The sequence below is a fragment of the Seriola dumerili genome, unplaced genomic scaffold (assembly GCF_002260705.1).
Source record: "Seriola dumerili isolate Sdu_G_001 unplaced genomic scaffold, Sdu_1.0 BDQW01000191.1, whole genome shotgun sequence".
Taxonomy (NCBI): Eukaryota; Metazoa; Chordata; class Actinopteri; order Carangiformes; family Carangidae; genus Seriola; species Seriola dumerili.
Genome location: NW_019174446.1, coordinates 2,863,759 through 2,888,653, shown reverse-complemented (window position 1 = coordinate 2,888,653; position 24,895 = coordinate 2,863,759). Strand labels below are relative to the sequence as shown.

Sequence of the window (24,895 nt, the reverse complement as noted above, 5' to 3'; positions counted from 1 at the left end):
CTTTTTAAGAATCAATGTCTTTACAGTAGACATGCATGAACAACATCTACATCACAAATTAAAACTGATTAGAGCAGGGATTATGCATCAGACTGAGACTATGTCATTTACCTTCATCACCCCCATTCATAGCCTTCCTCTAAGAGCTGTTACAGTACAATACAGTATGGCTCATTCATGTAACGTCACTGCCTTTATGACTCAGGCTAACTTTGAATTGTATTTAATTCTCTATAATATGGAGCCATGAAGAGGGAAGTCCAAGAGGGAAAATAGCTGGTGTTCTCACAGAATGTGTTTATGAAGGAGCGGGCCGACTGGTTTATTTAACATCTGTTCCTCCCTCCCTCCCCCCCGGCTGCGGCTCTGTCGGCTCGGGCATCGTTTGGGACCGAACTCCACCGCCCAGCAGAATAAAAGCCTGCCACCTGGCTTGCGCTCTCTCCTTCCAATTGTTTTCGAATGGGGAAATTGTGGGGGGGGGGAAACAGCGGCACCTTTTCTTTGTCAGCTCCTATATCTGACCTGCTTTGCACTGCTGAGGGAGATGCTGGGTAAATGAAGACTAATGCAGTGCTTACGGTCATTACAGCACAGTGCGTTCAGCATTAGCTCAGATTGATCCTCTCCAACCCCTCCTCCTCTTCTGCCTCGCACACTCACACTCTCTCTTTTTTTTTTATTTTTTTTTTTTATCAGAGATATTCCAAGGATACCAGACAGCACACATGCACAACTGGAATCAAGTGAGTCTTGTCAAGATCATTAGCCGATGTTATTATCCCATTTTATCCCATTAATCAGCCTAGAAACATCAAGTGAAGGAAATGTCTGAGAGTTGCTTCTGTCACTCTGCCTCTCTGTATTTCTGTCTTCTCACGGCATGGTCTCCTGTCCTCTTCCTGTCTCTCCTCTTGCGTCTCTCTATCTTTGTTACTCCCAACCCTTCCTCTCTTGTTTTATCTCTCCCCACGTTACTGAAACTAAAATCTAAAAAGCAACACCGCTGCTTAGTAATCTCACTGTGTCGCCTGTGCCCCGTCAGGTTCGAGTTCTTTTGAGTCTCAGAAGATGGATCGCCCGTCTATCTCCGTCACATCCCCCATGAGTCCCAGTATGCTGAGGGACGCCCCCCAGTACCTGTCAGGACAGCTTTCAGTAAGTGACCTGAGCATGACGTAAAGACTACACGTGAGATCCTCTGGAGGGGCGGCATTGTTTGATTGATTCGTTCTGTGTTAAAGTCATATGAATAAGATTAGTGAGGTTAGTGAGTAAAATATTCACATTGTTGATTCATTATGTGACTCAAAATATGACTAAAATCCTAGTTGAAACCACTGTTAGAGCTACCAGGCACAGCTCCTCTCACTCTGCCTGTTCAGCTGGCGCTTTACCAACCTAGCACAGGATTGTAGATCAGGTTACCATGTGTGTTGTCCATTATCTAGTATAAAATCCCTCTTGGGGTAAACGGGTAAAAGGCTGCATTAAAGCAAGAGATAAATCCACACTCAACTTTAGGATCCACATGGGAAATAGCTTTAGCATCTGGGAACACCTCGAGGACATGTTTTTCTAACATCGATATTTATGAGACATGGCTGGGTTTGACTAACATTGAGATTGAATGTAAATATTCACCATTTGTCCCATAGACTCATCGACTGCATCCTGTCAGCCAATCAGAATAAGCTCTGCAACCTTACCTATTATACCTGTTCTGTTCTGTATTTCCATGAGAGGGCTGACCTTGAAATCCCCGAAAAAAACAGCTAATCACTGAAACAGTGAACAGTTCATTGAATAAACCTTGTAAGAGATGCAGTGCCTGATGAATAATTCTACACAGACTCAACTGTCAGTATATTTTTGGAGCAGTCTTTAAATTGTGCGAAAGGATAACAACTGGGGTTAACGTCACTGTGACGCAAGCTCTGAAGCAGACAAGAAAAGGTCCAGAGAAGAAAGAGGGAGATAATTGTGAGCCATTGATAATTTGCTCAAAGGGCCTGTGCAGAACAGAGCAGAGAAGCTCAGGGACAAGTAATCTTTGATTAAGTAGAAAGACGCAGAGAAGCACAGATATAAATGAAAGGTGAGAAAGAACACACTCACTGACCTGAATCTCCCATCTGAAACTCCAAACTTCTGTTGTTGTGTTTATAGTGTATTGTGAGTTTTTGTTGTTTTGTGGGGTTTTGGTTTTATTGCATTTTCTTTTCTTTTCTTTCTTTTTCTTTATTTTTTGCTGTTTAATTTTGCTTATCCAGAGCCAAAGCCTTAGTAGAAGAACAACGCCTTTTGCCCCTAGGGTCCAGGTAATGGGCCCTGTCTGCAGGGCACACTCTCTATTTGGTCTTTGCTCATTGACTGTTGACTGGCCTTTTTTCTGTTTCCCATACTTTGGAAAATGCATTCCCTGAGAAATGGCAGTTTCAAGTTTCCCTCTCAGTGCAGTGCATTGTCATTTTCCTCTATTTTATTTCTTGGTATCACTGTTATGATGACAGTTTTTATTACTCATTTTAACCCATTCACATCATTATTCTTAAGTAGTGCACGTTCAACTAATCTGAACACAGTTGAAGAGACACTCTTCCATTGCCTGATTTCTTCTTCTATGGTCTAGTGATTGACCCCATCTTCTGTAGTACTTCTTTGGGATCTCCACCACGGCAATGCTGGAGGGTGTCTCCATGATTTTTTCTAGGACAAAGGACTTGGGTTGTTTTCTGCTTCAGTGTGACATTAACCCAGGCCTTAATAATTCCAACCCTACATACATCTACAGGCGGATTCCTCCATGTGCGAGTTGAAGTGATGCCAATTAGCAGATCATGGTTAATGGGTCTGGAGTTTGATGTTGCAGTGAAAAGATACCAAGTTCACCGTCCTTGTTTGGAAACCAAATTGCATTTAACCTTCCAGATGAGAGTTAAAGAATAAGCAAATTGTACCTCCCAAATAACAAACTTCAAACCGGGCACAGCTGTGAGGATTTCCTTCGCTGTGAGGGTCTCTTTTAATCTGTCATCGTAAATATCAGGCTGTCTTTTCTGTGGTTTTTGTTTTATGACACGTGATAGAATCACTTTGTGTGACTGTCTATTCTTGATTCGGTTAGCCTAAAGGTTAATACTCCTCCTCGGAGCTTTGGATATTTATCTTGCTGACACTGTTGTGTTGTTTTACTCAAGAGTACCCTCAACAAACTTTGTATGAATCTGATGTGAGAATATTGTTACTACACATAGTGGAGCATGCAGATTTCTGAAAAGATAAGCAGCGTGTGTTTCTTAAATTTCAAAGTGTCTAAACACATGATGTGGAGTTAGAATTGAGGTAAATATTTTTTTTATCTTTGTGCGTGTGTGTGTTTGTATGTTTTGTACTCTTGGAAAAGTGCGTATGTCTCAGTTAATTATTCGGCTGGTCACGTTGTAAAGTCACTTAGATGTTGTATATTTGAGCAGTTTACAATTGGACAATGTGTATTATCACACATTATGTAATCGTTCAGTTTCCAAGGTGAATGTGGAGACAGTATATTCCCATTTTGCAGTATCTGGTATTTTGGTGGGCTATGAGTTTAGAGATTATTTGGTACAATTTGTTTTCCAATAAGCCCCCCTGCTGTCTGTTTTTCCCGATACCAGATCTTGAATGCCCCCTCTTGCGTTGCTGCATGTATAGCCAGTAGTTTTAAACAGTGCAGACCCTTCCCATAATCATATTTTAAAGAAGTATGGACAAGAGCTTAGAAGTTTTATTTCTCATTTCATCTCCTTCCTTTAAGGCTTCAGTTGGACTTTTTCTTCTTCTAAGTGTCTTCTGTTGGAGTCCATACTTCCCTTTTAGTGTGAACTGTCTTCGATTCCTCCTGCAACAGCATGATTGATTTCTCCACATCAATGCCCATTGAATATCTGGAAGAACATTATTAGATACATCATCATCACTGACACACAGTATCGTTTCAACAGAGCACATGCTGTTAATTTTAGAGCATGTTGCCTTTAGCATTTTACTTCAGTTATAATGACATTCAGGCCAGTTTATTCATCATAAAGACATTTTAAAACAAACACACCAAAAAAACATGATGAATACAGATCATATAATAAAAATATGGCACCATGCACACAAATGAAAAACACATCTTTTCACTAAAGGAGGGTCTCTAATGTAGATATTAAAGTATCACTCATATTTTAATATCTTATTTTGACATTTTTAACATCATACCATGTTAACAATGACACAGTAAGTCCATGTTTCAATGAACACTTTGAGAAATTCCCCCACCAAGCATGTGACCTGACATCATTTTAGCAGGTAGACAACTTGCTCCTTTTCTCTGAAGGGTAAATACAGGAGAAGACCCAATGCTGTAGTCAAACACTGTCGCTTGAAATGAGATAGGCCTTAATAAAAGACATAAACGCATATGTAATTACTTAATTTCTAACTTAATGACGTTGTCTTCTCCTGCATTATTCCCTGTGTGAGTTGTTACTCGTGTTAGCCCTGAGCTGTCTCTCAGCAGGCCGTCTCTGCTCTGCCCCTGCAGGTCAAACTGTGGTACGACAAAGTGGGCCATCAACTAATCGTCACCATCCTGGGCGCCAAAGACCTGCCACCCAGGGAAGATGGTCGGCCCAGGAACCCTTATGTCAAAATCTATTTCCTCCCTGATAGAAGGTAAGAGTAGGAAGAGCTACCATCTGCTGATCTGCTTATTTTACCCACCACAGTCACTTAATACCATTTCATTTTATTTCTTTCAGAAAGCAGTTGAACACTAGTCGACAGCACAGACTCATAATAATCTTTAGAAAGTAGATTTGGTATTAGTGTGGGTTTTTTGGGGGGCATTGATGTCAACGCAAGGTTCTGTGTTATTGTTTTTAGCCATTAGCATCAGGAAAGGAAATATAGATATCTGTGGATGTGTCCATTTACTTTGTTGGTTGTTCAGTGTAGTTTTACATCTTGTTAAGCAGTTCTTTTTTTATGCACTGATGCAGGAAGTGGCCCTTTTCCGAACGATAGTACAGTCGTCTTGCCATCTCATCCCCACCAGCATGCCACAGTGCTGTACTCTGTCCTGTGTTGTGCTATTGATCTGTTGTATTCGTGGCTCTTCTCTATCATGGTTGTAAATAAAAACAGTTTGAATTATTGTTCCTCCAGCGACAAAAGCAAGAGGAGAACAAAAACGGTAAAGAAATCCTTAGAGCCCAAATGGAACCAGACCTTTATGTATTCGCCGGTGCACCGGCGGGAGTTTCGGGAGCGCATGCTGGAGATCACATTATGGGACCAAGCCAGGGTGAGGGAGGAGGAGAGTGAATTCCTGGGAGAGGTAAGAGAACCCAACCCCACCCATCAGGGACACTCACTGACAGTTTCTCAGCTGAGCCTCTTGAATGGGGTCATTGGCCATGACAAGGTTTTTGGTGGTCCAGTCTTTGTCCAACGTCGACAGGGAACTTAGTTGTTTTCATTTTCTCTGTAAAACTCTTCTGATGAATGAACACACCACACAAGAGGGAAGGGTTTGTTTGGGACTGACGCTCATTGGAGGAGCTCTATGAGAACTGTGGCACCAGTGTATGTTGTGTGTTGCTGCATTTCCATCAGTGGACATGTTTGAGGTAAGAGACCTTACCATGGCCTTTTCCCTCTGACAGATCCTGATTGAGCTGGAGACTGCTCTTCTGGATGACGAGCCACACTGGTACAAGCTACAAACACACGATGTATCCTCCATCCCGCTCCCACGTGCCTCCCCAAACACACAGCGCAGGCAGCTCCATGGAGAGAGTCCAACAAGGAGGCTGCAGAGTATGTAATGCCTCCGTCCCTGACACATGTCACACAGCTCTAAATGTTATGCTGAAAAATACATAGAGCCAGGGCAGCTGATTTTCTTTTGTCTGGTGCAGGACAGATAAACAAAAATTTGCAACACTCGAGTAAAAAGCCAGTAAGATCCATCTTGTCTGTGTCAATGAGATCTGAATATCTTTTTTAACTGCTCATCAGGAAATTGTTAGTTAGAAAGAGCTGACAGAGATATTGAGCTGTTTTGCGGTGTGTTACCACCGAGAATGACACTCAGAAAAACGCATACCTCCGCCAAGGACTAACAATCCTACACATGTCTGTCAGATCCAGACTATTATCTGGATGTGCACCAAATTGTACAAAGTCATAGATCTGAACCTCATGTATATATCTGCTTTTTTTGTACATCCACATTATTTCTTAAGATTTGACAAAAATGTTTGAAAATGCCTTATCTCACAATGTTAAGTGATAAAAAGAATTCCTGGATCCGCCCCTTTAACCATATTGGCACCAAAATTGAATGGGTTCCTCTCTGGCCCATATCGCATCCCACCATCATCCTTGATTTGATGCAATTCGGTTCAGTTTTTTACTTTTATTACAAAGAGACACGGGTGAAAACAGCCTCCTAGGTGGAGGTAACAACACATGTTTTTTTCAGGTTGCTGATAACTCAGCCCTGGGATTTGCTCTTATTAACTGAAGTAAAACCACACTGTCATACTCACAAAGAAATGTGTGTTTAAAGACAGTACAGTATATTGCCAACATGCTAGGAACACTACCGTTACAAGACCTGCAGTGAATAGTGAAGTCAGAATAACCACTTTGTAATTTATGCACATTTTGTCTTTGTCATCCATGTTACATCAACCCTACTGCTTCTGCTTTTACAGACAAAGGCTCATATTCATACAACTCAGGTAAAGGACCCCTGCACTTGCAGGCAGCGCTGCTCTATGGAGCATCTGAGTGTTCTCCTGTCCTTTTGAAAGATGCATCCTTGTGCCCTGATTCTCCGCCCCTTTTTCCATGAAGGGTGCATGTTTCTGCTGCCTTACATGGATTTCAGTGTGGTGAGCTGGTGTCGAGTTTACACTACTTGTTTGGCAGCAGACACATGCACACTCGAGGGAAAGAGAGATCTGGGACACAGTGGTCTCTCCCTCTCTGTGTATTCACCTGTTAAATATCTCACAATCCCATCTCGCAACCCGCAACCATATCCTGAACAACTGCACTCGATCCTGATCCTCATCCTAAAGTGGTGTTATAAAAACTCAGGCTGTCTGCCAGTCCTGCCAGAAAATATAATTTGATTGTGACCACTTGCTTTTCCTCTGTTATGTTTTGTATACTGTTTATTATTTTGTCCATTATGAATATTTTCCCTTTTAGAATAGCATAAAAAACTGTTGGCAGACTTCTGCAGCCCATTTTGCTTTGCTTGTGTTTGTGTGTCGTGAATGTGAATATGTTATGAAATTGTCTTAGGAAATGGCCGATGACTCTGTTCCTGGTGTGATACTTTTTATTCTTTATTTATACTTATTATTCTTAATCATGTGAAACAGTGATGGTATATTTAAAACAAAAAGAGAATGCTTTGATTATCTTTGTGCATAATATATTATTTTCTAGTGTTATATTTCCTCTATGCAAAACCCAAAATAGCTCTTTTGGCCCCGCCCTCGCCGCTTTTCCATTCTGTGACCAGATACTGGTTAACATGCTTTAGATGACTGCACTGTAGTCACTGTACTGCTTCCGCTAGACACTTAAGACTTGCTCACTTCCCCACCAGGACGATTTTCTGGGTGTTTGTGTTAGTGTGAGGTGAAAGAGCTGACAGCTGTAAAAAGTTTCCAGCCAACTGAGATGAGAGGTTGGGAGCGGCACTGCCAGAGTGCAGCACTTGTCATTTCTGAAAAAGCACACGTGTCCAGTTGATTTAAGTTGACTGAACGGTGAAGGCGGGAAGGGGAGGGGTTGGAGGGGTGGGCTGCAGTGAGGGTGTCATACTTTAAAGAGAGGGGACAGGGAGAGGTGATAAGGCAAGTGGGGAGGATGAAGAAAGAGCTGTAAAGCCATACCACTTCTCCCGCCCGCACCTTCACATGTAAATTGAGTGACTGAGTGTGTCATTTAAAAGTGTCACAGTTCAGATGAAGAGAGATGTGCTGTGTTTGTTGAAGTGGAGCAGCAAAATGCAGCATTATTTGTTACGGCTGACGCATATTTTCACATATATATAATCTGGAACGCTCTCTTGCAGGACGGTTTGTTGTATTTGTGGAGTGCAGTGACATATGTTAGAGACTGACACTATATGCAGTCACAGCATATGTACAATCTTCAGTTTAACCAATGAAGATTAGAGTCTGACCAGGGAGGAATAATACAAACAATTGGTACTGTGGTGCTGAATGAATGAACCAGGGAGTGTAAATGACTTCTTCCTGTTTCCCCATTTCCCCCGTCTCCATCTGTCTCTTTCTCTCCTGTTCCTCCTTTTCCTCTCCTCCATGTTCCCATCGTTCTCTGTCTCTTCATCTCAAAGGATCCCAGAGGATTAGTGACAGTGAGATCTCAGACTACGATTGTGAAGACGGTGTTGGGGTAATAACAGGTAATGTACTATCGTCATGTTAACATGCAGTTTAAGAAATATTAATGCATGGGAATAAATTCATCTGCAAGACAAATCAATCTAATGTGAAAAACAATGATGATTGAAAGGAAAAGCAACAGTTTCTAATGTTATTTAATCGGATTTTTCACCAGAACACATTATTATATATGTCATAGATTTTGTGTTTATTTCCTTTGCTGGTGAACTTAGTTAACCTCTTACACGTCAACATCCGTCAAAGGCTTGCTGGGCCTGAACAGCTTACAAATTCCATTATATATCATATTAGCAGGTTGAAATGCTGCAGCCCATCGGCAGCAGCAGCAGCAGCGCGGTGAGCGAGCAGTGAGCTTTTGTCTGCCTCTGCACTGTTAGTTGCTGTTTTGCTGTACTCACCAAGGCTCCAGCAGCACGCCCACGCTGCACATCAGAGAGGAGAGGAGAGGCAGAGCTGTTACCAGCCAGAGAGCCTGAGAAAGAGGCAGAAAGAAAGACTGAAAAGTATTTGAAATTTGCCCACAAAAAATATCAACCTTGAAGAAAACAATGCTGCAGTAGATAAGTAAGGCAGAGAAAAATAAAAGCTTGCTTTAGTTTTTCATGCTAAAAATAGTGTTAGCAAGCAGCGTGTACCTCGTTATCCCCTTTTCATAAATATGATCCCTGTTTTTGTCTTTCATTTGAAGACCACAAAAGATGCGTCGACCTTGTTTGCAGTGCAGCTGCTGGGTAATTGCAGGATGGAGACAGGAACCTGCACTTTTGGTTTAGCATGTGATAACGTTACAAATATCTTTTAGCACATTCAGGCCACAGAGGAGAAGAAAGATTAAAAAATAGAGTGGAAAAGAATAGATTCAGTTACTGACAGACAGAGAGGGGATGAGCATGAGCCTGGGCTCGCCGATGATACCGTAGCTGAGGGAAATCCTCCTCCGGCCTCTTTAACATTCTCATCAGCCCCTCACTGCCTCACCATGCCAGTCCCCTTCACTTCATTCACAGTGAAGGGAATACCCCTATGCTCAGCTCTGGTTGCACCCTGCTCTTTACTTGGGCTCCACCACATCTCATTTATCCTGCAGTCTTTGCATTAAACAGCTGATGCTATTATTTTCAAATGGGGAAGAAAAAAAAAAAATTTCCGGGCATTTTCTTTTATGATACAGTAGCCACCAGTACACTTATTGTCTGGTACATGCAGTACAGCAGGCACAGGCCATGCTTATATGTGCTTGTCTTTCAAAGTATAATTGCTGTTATTTGAATTTATTTATGCAATTTTTAGATGTGAAAACTCCAATTTTTAATATTTGCACAGTACATTTAATCTTGCTTTGACCCTCAGTGCTGTCCCCTCCTTCTGCACTGATACAGCCCCACTCTTCTTATTAAATCCTATTAATTGTCAGCAAAGGTTCTCCATTTTATATGTGCTTAACAGGCAGGCTGTACTCATGCATGAAGCAACATGTCAAGAGGAAGAATAGATTTAATTTGGCTCTGCATGGAAGTTAATTGCTCGGCTACAGGAATCTCTGTATTAGAGCTGCTGTTTAGAAATGTTTTCCCTGTTCAACCTGAAAAGCATCACAATGAAGCAAATATGTTGCAAAGATCTCATTTATTCTTGTTTTAGCTTTGGTTTATAAAAGAAAGAAAGGAACTGTATGAGATTGGTTGTAAACGTACATTGTGTAAAATTCTGACAATGTCAAAATTTTACTTGAAATCCGGATTGTTTTAACTTTGTGAAATGATTTTATAGATTTAATTGAGCTGCTCTGCAGAGCCACCGTACCTCCCATCAAAAAAAAAAATATTAATATGTCAAACTTTCTTAAGTGAAGGTCAACATTTCTTTTTCATTACCTCCAATTTCTCCTACCTTTCCTTCTTTTCCAACTTTTGATTCAGAGCTTTCTTTAACTCATTTTAATGTGCTGTACACTCTATTGAATATCAATCAACTTTTATAGAGCTAAGCACTGACCTTAACCATGGCTTCTAGCCATGTCTGATTATCGGTTAATGAACTCTTTCAAATTCAATGGACTAATCAGTCTTGCAGAGAAAATTCATTATAATGTTTCTGATTTTTAAAGGCTATTTTCATGTTTAATGCACAGTGTTGACACAGCAGATGAATTGCACCTTTATCAAAACCTACTTCTCCATTTTGGAATATAGAGAGTCAGCATAATGAAAATAGAGAATCTGTCACCTGTACAGAATGGCATTTAGCATAACTTTTAGAAAGTTTCTCCTGAGTTATTACAGGGTGTGATTAAACTGGATGTGCATCATTAGCAGTCATAGTTTGTCATTACCATGGCTGTAGGTTTAGCTGTCACCCACTCAAAAACAATGGGAATCCATACTGAGGTGTTGTAAACTTAAAGCTAACACTGTAGTACCTGTGGCGTCTGTCTGTAAATAAAGAACCATCTAAATAATCCCTTGTCCCTCCATTCCTCCCTTTCTTTACCCATTCCTGTCTCCACAGACTACCGGCCAAACGGCAGGGACTTCCAGAGCTCCACGTTGTCTGTCCCTGAGCAGGTGATGTCATCTAACCACTGCTCTCGGTCAGCTGACATAAACAGGGCACGGTCACGCTCCCCCAGCGTTCCCCCACCCTCTAGGTAACTAATGCTCAGTACTCCACTGGGCTGACCCTTGACATCTGGGTATACACATTTGTTTTTTTTTGTTGTTTTTTTTGTTTTCTTTTTCTCTGTGTTTATTATATTTGTGTTCATGTGATGATGATGTATTTTACACCTTAGTTTCGTCTTAAAGAAGGATGGCTTAACATTCTTGCTTCCACAAATCCAATCCACAAAATTCTAACAGATTTAGTAGCCGAGCTGAAAGACATGCTATTTCAGGTTACTCTGAAAAAAGATTTAATTTGAAATGAATCACTCGTTTGGTTGTAGCACCAAGTGCTGTATGTGCTGTGTAGCATTTCTCGCGGCCACTCTGAAAGCCTCCGTTAAACATGAGGCCATGTGCCCCCCCCTGGCCAGTAGGGGGCAGTGTGTGGTGCATAAACTACATGAGGGGTGATCCAGTCCACTTCTGTCACACAGCAGAAGTCTGGACCCGGCCTTTGACCTCAGGCACTCTCAGTACAGCTCCTCCTCTAGAGTGGACCACCACAGTGTGTCCGAAGCTAACTACTCACCTGACAGGTACACACACACTCTCCAGCTTGCACTTGTGTACAGTGGGTGCATGCACGCGGACATGCATGAACATATGCTGACAGTCACAAGTGGGGTCTGATGAGTAGACATTCAGGGAGGTATTTCTGCACGCATACACTTAACACAAAGATGCCATTTGCCTTAAACTCTCAAGAAAGTGATTTTGTGTGTGAGTGCTTTCATCCCTCTGATGTTTCTGCAACGTTCTCCAAACATGTTTAATCTGGTACAGTGGCGTGGATTCCCTATAACTTGATGCATCCTATATCTTGCAACATAATGTCAACAAGTTGTGTTACATCAGAAAAGTTATGACGGTTAAAATCTAACATGAACACTAACATGATTTGGATAAGACTATGCTGCTTTTGAAAAGTAATCAACACATTTTTTTTAACAAGTTTTTTCCATCTCACATCGAGGAGGCTGAAATTATGCAGGACACATTTGGAGCCAATGCTGTAAATGCTGCGTACAGTATACAGTATTTGCATGTATCGCACTATCTTTATGGAAGAGGTGGTCAAGGGGAAGTGGTCAGTTATCCCCCATCAGCATTTTCTTTCTGTGAGTGGTGGAAAATGTTGCTCCAAGAGTCCAATCATAGCCTTGGCACTGCCAGGCCACAGCTACTTCCCCCCAAGTCCAATTAACTTTATTTGATATTTCTGAGGCTTGGCCTAAATCAGTGTCAGACTCAGAAAATGCACTTATCTAAATTGTCTGGGACAGTGCTCACTTGAGTGTATTTCAGCTGCTTTAATTAACAGTGTCTGGTTATTTATTGAAAACAGTTGAAAATGACACAGGAAATGAGTCATGGAGAGTTTGGATTTGTCCCAGAACACTTCAAATATATATATAAAAAAATCTCCTCTTTAATTTTTTAAAATAGTTTTGAGTGAGACTATTTAAAAAAAAAAAAATGTTCCTACATTTTCCTACTTTTTGAAATGTTCTTGAAATTGTGTGTGTGAAAGAGCAAATCTTATGTAATGTGCATGGTGTTAAATTGTTGTCCTTCACATCCAGAAGTAACACCAAGCAGGTTCAGGTGTTTGGACTGTGCTGTTCTGTTCTCTCCTCTGTGAATGCTGCTGGTGTTCAGTGTACCACTTTCATCTGTCTGTGTGGTAAAGCTGAGGAAGACATCTCACCATTCGATTTCTCAGCCTCTCTTATCTTCGTTGCCTGTTTTTCCTCTTTGAAACCGTTACATCAACCTTTCCTATGAGCTCTCTCAGTCTCTTTACATCCTATTTCTTTGAGAAATCTCTCGTTCTCTCTCCCTCAGTTTCCTCACCCCTCCATCTGTCTGCGTATGATTCTGTCTATCTCCAATCCTCTCTCTCTCTCTCCTTTCCTCCTCCTCCTGTGCTTCTTCCTCGGCGCCATCTCAGATCCATCTCTGTCTTCTCTCCTCCCTCCATGTGGTTGCAGCCATTTCCTCACCCTACCTCGAACCAGACATACTCAGCCTATTGATGATCCTCAAAAGGACCCCAGGTAGACTCTTACCTGAGCTTGCATGAAGCCCCATCTCTGCAACTCCACCTTCCAACCCCACACACCCTCAACTGCAGCCCACAAACCCTCTGTTTTCTTCAGGAAATCTTTCATCTGGGTGTTGATCACATGACACTGACACTATGGCACATTTTCTCTCACTGTAATCTATGTCAAGTGAATACCATGAGGTTCTTACATTGCATGAAGTCCTGTAAGACTATCCACAGTCAACTGTCATGCCACATGGTTTTATGATTACACTGTAGAGGCCACTTTGTGTCACTTGGCCATTGTCAATGCCATAAGTGTTGTGTTGTAGTGTTAAAGTATATATTTCTTCTGCGGAAGATTAAATATATACATAATGTGTGTTACTTTTCAGTAGTACACTGTATAGAGAAAGTGGGTGATTCTTTGGCCATACACTTCATCCATCCAGTATCAGCATTGCTTACTCTCTCTTTCCACCTCCTCATTATCATAAAAGCTTTCTTCTCTTTTCGCTCCAAACTTTTACCATGTGAACAAGTGAGATTCTAAGGAGAGTAAATCTGTCATTTGTCTTTTCATCTTAGCCACCAAAAGAGTGACTATGGCAATACTGACAATGGATAAGTGTTTCTATGGTTGTGAAGTTTTGTCCAGCAGAGGTGGTTTCTCTTACAAACATGTGGATACCCTCAGTGTATAGTAGTGGATTTGTAGGATGATTTAATAAGTATGTATGCAGACAGATTGCAGACAAAGTGTATTCCAACCTCCTTTGCAGGTTTGTGTTTTTTATATATATTTATTTGTTACCTCCCCTTGTGATGAAAACAAACGTAATGCTGACCAGTTGTGATATTTTTTCGCCAGCCGCAACCATCGTGTGTACCCGATCTGCAGAGAGGAAGCAGTCAGGTTACTGCGTTCCACTAGGATGGCCCGCGCCTATTCTGAGGGCGCCTACTCCTCCGACTTTGACTACGAGAGGTATTGACATGCACTGCCGCTGTATCTGTGCATCCACCATCCTGTGGTCTCCTCAAGTTGTCCCTCGTCCATCTTTAATTTACCCGTGATCGTACATGTGATGACAGAAAATGATATCCTGTCTGATATCGGTTTTTGTTAAGGAGTCATCACAGCTCTGAAGTTGTGTAGACGTCCAGTAATGGTACACAACTGCTTCAGTATGTTGAGGCCCAGAGCTATTTGTGTTGCTGATGTCAGCTGTATGTATACTGGTTGTCGAGTTAAGTGCTGGCCAGCACCTGACTGTTTCTTCGTTGATGTCTTTGTTTATGTACCCATGTACATTATACCAACAGCAATATGTCGATCAGTGGTGTGTGTGATCACTAGTATTGTCCTTCTTCACGTGCTACTGGTAGCAGCTTTTTGCTCACCCATACAGTGGCATCTCTGATGCATTGCTCTGGGCTGCACAGTGACTTTGTAAATTCTGTGTTTGCCCTTTGACTTCTGGGGTCAGACCAGAATGGGCTGCAGGGCTCCCCGTTCATCCCCAGGACCCACACCAGCCTCCTGGTGCAGCAATAATAAGAAAGAAGTCACATAGCCCCCTTCCAGAAAAACGCTGTAAATGACTCCACTTCTCCCTGTCTTCATTCTTCCACCTGCTGCCATCTGGCTTTCAGTCAGGAATAACGTCGTGACGTCTGTGCCATTTCTCTCCTCTCCAGGAGGAAAAAAGTGATGAGTCCTCAGAACTCAGCCTGAGAGCCTGACTGACTTTATTAAAGTGTCACAAAGTTTCCCTAAGGCCCAGCTTGGCTCGACTTCAGGCTCAGCTACAGCCTAGATAGCCATTAACAAGAGCTCTCCATTTTCTTTTTTCTCCCTCTCTTTTTGTCTAAACTGAGAGGAAAGGGAAAGCAGCTAGCATCTCAGTTTTATCCACAGAGGAGTAGAATAGATTTCACTCCTCTTTTCACACAGATACAGTTTGTTTCTGTCTGTACCCAGGCAGAGTAAAAGCAATAGTGAGACCAAAAAAAGGAACGAGGACAAGGAGACAGAAATAAGCAACAAAGAGAAAGACTTTGAGCCTTTCGGCAAATGTCTTAGTTTAGGTCATTTCTGCCCAGAACATGAGAAAATGCTTTTCATGATTCTGTTGTTTTAAGTGCCTCGTCCCAGAGTGCACCTTGAATGGGACAAAGTCTGTCACGTATAAGCATTAAAATAGAGAACACATTTTTTGTAGTTTGAAACCAGTCTGAGTGCGTCGAGGAGTCATATTTCAAGGTGCATCATGTGTATGTCATGGCTATATCCATTAAATTACACCTAATGAGATATTTGATTTGTAACAGACACAACCTTCACATTACCCATAAATCCTCAGCCATAACAACATCATGGTGGGGAATGATTATATTGACCATCACTGTAAATGAGTGTAGATAAAGAATGCTTACGGCTACTTAAGGTTACGGAGTGATGAGCCTTTGTTTTTGCTGTCGTAGACAAAAAGGACATTTCCTCTACTGGACAATTTTTCATACTGCAAAAGGCTGCAGACGCTACAGGACTATGCCAAGATTGACTTATTAATTAAAATTCAAATGATTGAAAAGAATCAGAAGTAAAAGTTTTTCTTCCACATTCTCAAAAATGTTCAGCAAAGTTATGGTTTGAAATTATTTCACTAAGTCTTTTGGTGTCTGTTAGCCTCAGTATTTGTCTTCTGCGCTTTATGGTTTAATTAAACACTGTGACCTATGAAGGGCTTAAGATGTTCACATTTAAACGTTTACAGTTTCTAAACAGTGTGCATGCTCTAAAGCTGAATATTTCCTTTCACTGGTTTGATATGTGCAGTTTGATGCAGTTTTATGAAAATGTTTTTTTTTTTTCTCTCTGCAAATTTAAAGAATATGTACACTATCAATGATTTTTTCTAGTTGAGAACCTCACCTGCCTTTTTTTTTTACCAGCTCTTCAGACTGACAAGATCTGCCTTCATCCTCACTGTGCCAAATAGACTCATAATGGCTGGGCATTTTCAGGAAATAACAGATTTTTAGGAGCCAAATGCAATGTTAAAGACACACTTCACCTTTCCCTCACATTTCACTGTACCTCAAATAGATTGCAAATGAACACACACCCATCACATACTGAGAGATAGCACATGGTCCCTGCTGTACACACCCTGAAGACTTCACTGTTAATTCACTCCAGGGACCATAAACCACACAGAAGCCTCCTAGCCCTCTGTCCATACTGTCCACCCTAAAAATTCAGTAATTCATCAACTCATAAAGAATTATAGACAAAGCTGTAATGTTGATAGACAAATTGTAAAAGAATTGCATGTAAGTAGAATCTTAAGTACATTTCATGAAACCAAAAAAAATGCCCATTTAAGTGGCCATAGAACATTTTAGATGTCATAGAATAATAAAACATTATCAGCTGTACATGCAGTTCTGCTACATTAAGGCTGTGACAGCTGAAACAGGTTGTCTGTTAACATTAAAGTGTCGTCAACTGTTCTCGAAGAGTTGCTGAATAATTTGACTCCTTCACTTTAAGGGGCCGTACCTGTATTTTTGCATGTTTTAGTCCATTTACAGGAAAACATTCTGCATATAGTTGACATTACGGCCGACCAGTTTCTTTTTGAATGTGTATTTGCTACTCCACATGGATCATTAATAACCAATACAGGACAACAATCTGCTCATGGACACGTGTTTAGTCCATGACAGTAAACTACAGTTAGATTTATAAATCTACTGTGATGATTTGAGATTTAAAGAACTTTGATATGATCTTGAAAATTGTCAGCAATGGTGAAAGGTTTAGTACTGAATGTGGTTTGTAATAAATGGGTTAAAACATGCAATAACACACGTGTAGTCCTGAAACACATGCACCTCAGAGGAGTTTAGAGGGTGCAAGAAATTTCTGTGCCCTCCACCCTGCCAGCATACTGTCCCTGCCCTGCTTGGGTCCCACTGAGTGCCTGCCTATCTCTCAATAACCTCTGTAGGAACCACGGAGCCATGGATAGACACGAGTATCACAGCAGGTCCCGCTCTGCAGACCAGCGGCCCACTATAGAGCGCCCCACATCCCGCTCGCGCTCCACTGAACGCCCCCACGACTCTTCGCTCATGAGGTCCATGCCGTCTCTGCCATCTGGGAGGTCCGCCCCCCCCTCACCTGCCTTGACGAGGTGTGACCCAGATCGGAGACGTTAACAAGCTTAGCACAGAAGCAGACTAGAGTTGTAGTTGTACAATAATTTCCCTGAGGCATACCTACTCTGGAGGGAGAAATAATTTAAACATTAGGTTAAAACATCAGTAAGTAGACCAAAGACCCACAGTTTTTTGGCCAAGTAACATGAATAGAATAAAGCCCAGTGAAAACATTAATGTTTATTCTGGCAACTGGGATTATACAATCTAGACATATAGAGGTCTAGTAATGTACAGAATCTGGGTTGGTTGATTAGCCTCGCTACCAGGTCAGCCACCTATCTTACCCAAATAGCTTCATATTAGTCTATTTAGATCAAATAGGCAGCTTGCTGTGTAACTAATTAATCAAATAATCCTCCTTGCTAATCTAGAAGTCGAGCTACTAGCTAGAGGATTACTCCAGTTAGTAATCTCTGAGGTTTAAATCAACCAATAAGATTATTTCTTCCCCCAGAGCGGCTCCACCTCTGCTAAACCTTTGCATAACTAAAACCTCTGTAGAACTAAACCAGTAGAGACCCCGTCCCATGAGCTCCCACCCACCCCGAACCTGACTAACTCAGAGAATGAACCAGAGAAACTACATCACTGTCACCTACCTGCCTCCCTCCCAACACCCTGCTCTCCTGCCTCACCTCACCTCACCCCACCTCACCTCACCTCACCCCAGCCGCCTCCCCCTCACAACTACCCCACCACCCCACCTAGCCACTTTGTGTTTTGTCCCCAAAAGCACCGGTGCTGTATTTTCTTTACACATGTCCCAGGCACGACAACCCCGACACCGTAGAATAGCGTGCTGACTCGTTTTGATTTGGAACACACACTGCTTATACGCTTGCGTGAGTATAGCAGTGTTGGGCCGACATTTTACTTTGATTTCATTACTAACATCAACTGATGCCGTTTATCCTGTGATGGCATTTTGTTTTTCGTTTCTTTTCTTTCTTTTGTGTGATTTGAAGCCTTTTGGGGACAGTCTGAACGCATGGTCGCACTAGTCTGCTGTTTCTGCATTGAACTCTTCTCTCCTTGCAGCTTGATGAGTCGACTGTACATGCGATTCACACCTGGCATCTTTTTATTGCAGCTCAGTTCCCTACAGTTGATGTATCCCTCCACTCCCATGCCATGTGCCAAACATCATTGCTGTGTGCATCGGTTTTATATTTGGAGATCCAAGACACGATGTAATGTTTCAGTCAGTCAGTTTCTCTTAGTTACTCCATGCTTTAGTGCAGCCACTGTCACTGATTTCCTTCTGTTGGGCCTGACAGTTACTTACAGTATATATGAACTAAATTAATGAGTGATCCTAGATAAGTGGATTAAATCATGTCACTTTCCACTGTAGCAAATAGCTTTACTATTTATCTTACTCACATCTCTGCTATCAAACGTATCTCTCTCTCTTTTGAACAATCCCTTACTTTTCTCACACTGTGACGTGGGTGCGACATGGCCTGACCTGGCCCATCCACCATCTGCTCCTGTCCTAATTCCTGTCTCACCCCAGTGTCCACTACTTTTTGTCATGTAGGGCGCATCCTCGTAGTGGATCAGTCCAGACCAGTCCCACCAGTACGCCCATGTCCAGTAGACGAGGACGACAACTACCACAGCTTCCGCCCACAGGGAAGGACAGAAGTAAGTCACCTGGTTGTTTTCTGTTTGTATTACAGGGCTACTGTTTATGGAGAGTCTGATACATGCATATTGAGTGAGGACATCTTTTTATTAGTGCGATAGTGTGTTTGTGTTCAGTATCTTACGATGATATAGTTTTTATTTGGTGGCCCAACTGTTAGGGTCTGAGGTGGAGCTTTGGTTTTACAGTCGCTGACTGTTACACTTCACTTTTGTGTGAAAAAGGAAGGATTATTATTTGCTGATGGAATCTCTCAGTAGAAGCTACAGATCATATCATATGTGCAAGGATTTTTTTGTTTTTGTTTTGTGCTTCATTGGTGTTTACTTTTACCCTCCATCCATAACATCTGCAAACGGTTCCTTTCCCATTTCTCTCTCAGAAGATGGAGACGAAGGAACAGAGCCTTGTGAAGGTCTGTAGCTGAATGTGTGGGTTTAGTCTTTCAGACTGGGAGTGCTTACTGAGCCGCACCTTACTCTGAAGGCCAAAACCCTGTCTGCAACGGCGGGTGGCTGTGTCCCCTAGTGGCGGAGCTTATTCTGTGCTCCTTGAAGCCTCCCTCTGTTGCAGCTGTGTTTAACGTGCAGTTGAGGTGTCCTGTGCCATTGTGTTGTACTAACCTGTAGATCTGTCTGGATCCCGCTATTGAGAGTACCAGTGTTGTGTTCAAATGTTGCCTCCATGTTTCTTTTCTTTTGAGTTACACTCTGGATATTGTCGTTATTTGTTTGAGAATTCTTGATTTGTTTTAATTATTTGGACTGCTGAGACACTTCACCAAGCCTGTGTCAGTAAACAGTGTTCACTCCAGGCTCTGAGAAAACGATTAAGGCACAAAAGTTTGAACTTTCCACATCCCCATAACCACAAAGTGACATTTGGAGTCAGCTTTGTTCCTCAGCACTCCTCCATCAAATGTTATGTGTTGTTGCAGCTTGCAACTTGTGACGTGTACGGTGAGGGGCACTGCGATGAAAGCACTGATTGTTTTCACTCGTGTCTTTGAATCAGATGCTGTGGAAAAACAAAGATCGTTGTAGCTTTGCAGTGATCGGAGGGAAAGACTGGGACAGAGATAGAGGGAGGGGGGAAAGCTCTTGCAGCTCTGGAGAACTTGTCAAAGAACTCGCAGAACTCTTTCATCATTGTCAGAGTCCATGAGGGCTTTCCCTGTCTTCTGTACAGCACCCAGCCTACAGCCCAGCTCTCTCTCTCTCTCTCTCTCCATCTTCCTAACACTCTCCTCTGCTCTCCCTCTCTGTCCCACCCTTCTTCTGTGTCTGTGCCATCTTTTTTTTTATCACTCTGAAGCTCTGTCTGGACTTCTCTGTCACTTCTTTGTGTCGCCTTTTTTCCCTTCTTCTTAGTTATTCCTGACCTAATCTCTCTTTTTTCTGTTTCTCTTTGTCAGGTAGTCTATCCTTTCCCACTTCTCTCTCGCCTTCTTATTTTTTTTTTTATGTGTATCTCTTTCACTATCTCTCCACTGTTCTTTTCAGGACAGTGGCAATGTGTGGGCAGTGGGGGGAGGTATTGATCTGACCTTGTGCTGTAGCTCCCACAGAGCCGTATGGCACTCAGCTTATGTAATGCAAATCTCTGTGAGTGTGTGAGTGTGAGTGTGAGTGTGAGTGTGTGTGTGTGTGCAGCTTTTTATGGACTGGATCCATATTATTGCCCCTTGCTGATTTCAGAGAGGAGCTGGATTGTTGATAAACCTCGCCACCGTTTTGTCTCTCTGCTTTGAAGTTTAGTCATACTTACACAAACCTAATTCTCTTGTGTGTTATCTATTTACTGTATGTGTGGCAACTCCTAAGGGGGAGCAAGGGAGGAGCTTGGGGCATCTGAACCCCAAAATGGTTGCCCAGGTGTGTTTATTACAACAGAAACAGCCTTTAAAGTTTCTTCTCTCCATTTTCTTGAGCTATGTGATGCTGCTTGATTCCTCTCTTTAGAAAAACTTAAAACTTGAAATTATTCCATGTTTATCCACATTAAAAGCTAATTAAATGTTTCAAGTACAAGCTCTGTTTAGGAGTTGGGATCTTGTTTTGTTTCTTGGATGGCAGTAATGTACAGTACGTGTTGGTGTACAGTACATTCATCCACAGGCTTGAATGAACGGCCAGACTGTTGGCAGAAACTGGAGTTCCCCACGGTTTGCACTTCCTACTTTCCCATCTGTTTATGTGGCTTGCTTCTGTCCTTTGACTGTGCGCTATTACTCAACACTGTCATAGTTGTTGTGCTCACTGACTCAGTGGATACTCATGTCCCTAAAAAGCCACATTCTGTTTTTAAATTGTCTCTATTCTGAGTGATATTCTGCAGGACAAACGCTGCTGCAAGAAGGTTGTATGTTGCATTATGAGTACAGTGACAAATACATTGTGTTCATTTGAACCACACATTGTATAGCATAATTAACCAGTAGCGATTATATACAAACTAGTATTTAGTATCGGCTGTGTGTTTGTGTGCAGAGCTGTGAGTGTATGTGCGTCTGTGTATGAGCACATACAGTATGAGCTGCCATAATAATGTGACTTACAGTACTGTGGGTTTCAGAGCTCCATTATTTCATGAGCCTCCATCTGTCTCTCTACTAGCAGCAGACTGTGAGGAAAAACCCCAAGGTCCACCGGTAAATGGGAGGAAAGGCAAGTCCTCTGAATAGTGTGATGGTGTGACTTTGCTGTGTGGGTTTTCTCAGTCAGCACAAGTTCTTCATTTGTGACATTCACTTGTAGCCGTGATTCTCGATACTCGACTGCACTGAATGATTTTACCTTCTTATTTGCCATAGTACATTTAAATCGTCCTTTTCTTTAAACCTCCCTTTGTCCACATTTCATCTATTATATACATTGACTTTGGTTTATTCCTATTGAGCTAATTGGAGTGAACAAATTCGAGGCTTGTACTGCACGAAGCTAAAACTGATGTTAATACATCCAGAGTGCTGTTGCTGTGATCTCTGCTGGTCTGTCCTTCTCTGGCTCCAGTACAGCTTTAAATCTCTGCTTCAATAGAAATTAATTCTGCTCACAACAGAGCTCTCAATTTCCATTGTGAAATTGCCAATCATTTCAATTAGACATGGATTATTGAACATATAGACACACACCCTATACAGTACTCCCTTAAAGGCTGGCAAAGGCAGACATATAGAGGTCATGTTTAGAGAAATTCTTTTCTGTCAAAAACAGTTTTGTTGCATCCCTTTTTCATTAGTAATCTCACATTTGATGTCAGTGTATACCATAAACAACTAAAAATAATTTCTTGGCTATTCTTTGCATTTTACTTTGCTGTTGAAGTACAGCAGAGTTGAATGTCTTGTTTTTTTTAAAGCCTTAGAGACCGTTACCTCTGTTGGCCACTAGATGGAGCAAAGTTCATATTCTTTGATGAGGAGCTGTCCATGATTTCAGTGCTGAAGTAGCAAAGAGGTTTTTTTTCTTTCTTGCCAATGTTTGCTCTTACTAATCTATGCTTTCTATTATCACAGCACAATATATACATAAGTGGTTTTGATATGTAAATTGTCTATTAAAAGCTAAAGGAATAAAAATAATATTTCTTTTTCAGAGAAAAAGCTGGGAAACGGATTTTGCACAATGTTTTGTGCTGGAATTTAGAAAAAGCTCCCTTGATAATCCAAGGCCCATTAAAACCATGTAGTGTCCAAACCAGTGAGTGTGTGTATGTGTATGTGTATGCGCATGTGTATGTGTATGTGTATGTGTATGTGTATGCGCATGTGTATGTCTTGCTGTAGAGGTGACATGGGAGGACCAGCAGCGAGGGCTGAATGGCTCTTTGTCTGATGGAGGGACACAGCCACACCCCTCCCTCACTGATGCAGGTTAGTTGGTGTGGGTGTAGATTTCTGCCACTTCCTAATCATGAACAATAAACAAGCCATTTAAAGGTAGAGTAAGAGATTTTGGAGAAAGATATTTGAATTTAACAGATAAACAAATACACTCCCTTCAGAAGCTTCACCCTAAGCTAACAAGGAAGGTTAGCTAACAAGGAAGGTGACGTTACCTGGCATAGCATTTTGAAAACCAATGCACTTCTATAACTAGCAATGGACATTTATGTTGTCCAACCCACTTGTTTAATTGCTGAAACTAAAGTTTGTAAAGTAACTCTAAGAGCCTAGAGTTATAGATCATATGAATGGAGACAAATCTAAGTAAAATATTGGCATATTAAGTGCTGTCTTGCCTTAAAACTAATTCATCATGTGAAGAATGTTTACTTTAGTGACAAAAAAAGATACTGGGTTGTTTGTTGTTCATGCACTCAGTGTGTTGTTCCCTTCATAGGTTTTTCTGCACTGTCCTCCATAGTTAGTGTGGACTCTAATCAGCTGGATTACAACCTCAGCAAATGGAAACCTGGACACTAGACAGTGGAAGCTGGCTGTTAGAATAGATGTGTATATAAAAAAAGCAGGAAGAGAACTTGATTTAATGTATTTGATTGCCCAGGTCAGCCTCTGGATGGCGCCCTTCTGTTTTTCTATCTCTTCCTCCTTGATGTGATTTTGCAGTGCAGCCTGGAGCTGATGTTTCTATAGCTACTATGGTCTGAGATGATTTGTCATAAAAGCTCTGCTTCAGTGTGAAAACTGATCTAGGTTAATTTTGTAAACACACACACACACACACACACACACACACACACCACACACACACACACACACACACACACACAAGTGAAGTGAAGTGAAATGTGGAAAAATCATGATGATGACTCTATATAGTTCAAAAACAGTAAAAGTTTTATTAATCAGTAATAAGATAGTTCAAATCAGTGTGCTGATGTCGTATGTGTAGGTTAATATTGTTTTAAAAATCATGTTTAGAATTTAAGAAGCAAAAATATTCATGTGTTGAATTGAGATCTTCTGTTTTACAACTCAATGCTGAAACTGAAGACAAGCAGATTTGTCCAGTTTGGCTTTGTAGTGATATAAACGAGTTCAATTTGATTATTTATTGTCCTTTTACTGGAAACTACAGATGACTTTATTTTAGTAATATTAAAAACAGAAACAGATTTTGTGAATCATGTTTGATGCACAAAGACTGTGTTGACTATTCATATGACACATTTAAGTCAGGCAGTTACTTGAACAAAAAAAAAGCTCTTTCTCAGGATAAACTTTTAGATTGTAGAATGTGGTGCACAATTTATAGAGTTCTAAAAGACGTTGGAACTTCTTTTGGTTTTGTATGTGTGTTGCTACAAGATGCATCTTATGTTAATATGATGTTTCATAAATAACAATCTCTTGTGGTGGGATGGGACTAAACTAAACTAAACTAAAGCTTGACACCAGTAGTGTAGAATTTCATATGATGGCAGTTGAGCTGCTTTTGAATATTCATCAGGCATTCATAACAATGACTCTGGCGCATGTTGTCATTTCTGCTGTGGAAATGTAGGTCCCTTCACAGAGTGCAAGAATCTTATTTAACCAGCTCGTTGTCTATGAATCAACCATTTGTAATTGTCTGTAACACGATGATGAACTTGGCTGCTGTGTCTGCAGCTGGAGTGTTGAAATCATGTGTCATTCAGAGGCAGTTGTGTTAAATATGGTCTGTTCGTACCGAACAGTGTTAACCCACAGACCATAAGAGACTTTTAATATATCACTCCCTTATTCTGATGACCTACATGATGCAGCTGAAGTAAGGGAAAAAAATCACTTGCTCTCTTGATCATCATTTGACTCCCTAATGAGATGATGTTAGCTGCCACAAAGAGATGAAAGCTGGTGAGGCAGATGTCT

The 24,895-nt window shown here is 41.4% G+C and overlaps 1 protein-coding gene across 20 annotated transcripts in view; it reads left to right on the top strand.

The window, feature by feature from the left end:
* Positions 1-24,895, top strand: part of rims2 (regulating synaptic membrane exocytosis 2) — a 144,378-nt gene that overhangs the window by 84,993 nt on the left and 34,490 nt on the right. For 5 of the 20 annotated variants that reach the window (XM_022753374.1, XM_022753375.1, XM_022753376.1 and 2 more), the window contains 11 exons: positions 700-746; positions 1,046-1,158; positions 4,574-4,704; positions 5,197-5,368; positions 5,697-5,850; positions 8,417-8,485; positions 10,995-11,133; positions 11,584-11,685; positions 13,141-13,206; positions 17,216-17,401; positions 18,970-19,076. In XM_022753374.1, the coding sequence (XP_022609095.1) occupies positions 700-746; positions 1,046-1,158; positions 4,574-4,704; positions 5,197-5,368; positions 5,697-5,850; positions 8,417-8,485; positions 10,995-11,133; positions 11,584-11,685; positions 13,141-13,206; positions 17,216-17,401; positions 18,970-19,076 (1,286 nt within the window). Of the gene's footprint in view, positions 1-699; positions 747-1,045; positions 1,159-2,273; positions 2,322-4,573; positions 4,705-5,196; positions 5,369-5,696; positions 5,851-8,416; positions 8,486-10,994; positions 11,134-11,583; positions 11,686-13,140; positions 13,207-17,215; positions 17,402-18,969; positions 19,081-19,459; positions 19,493-23,813; positions 23,823-24,895 lie in introns of all 20 variants that reach the window. The other 15 variants (XM_022753380.1, XM_022753373.1, XM_022753385.1 and 12 more) reach the window with 10 other exon arrangements.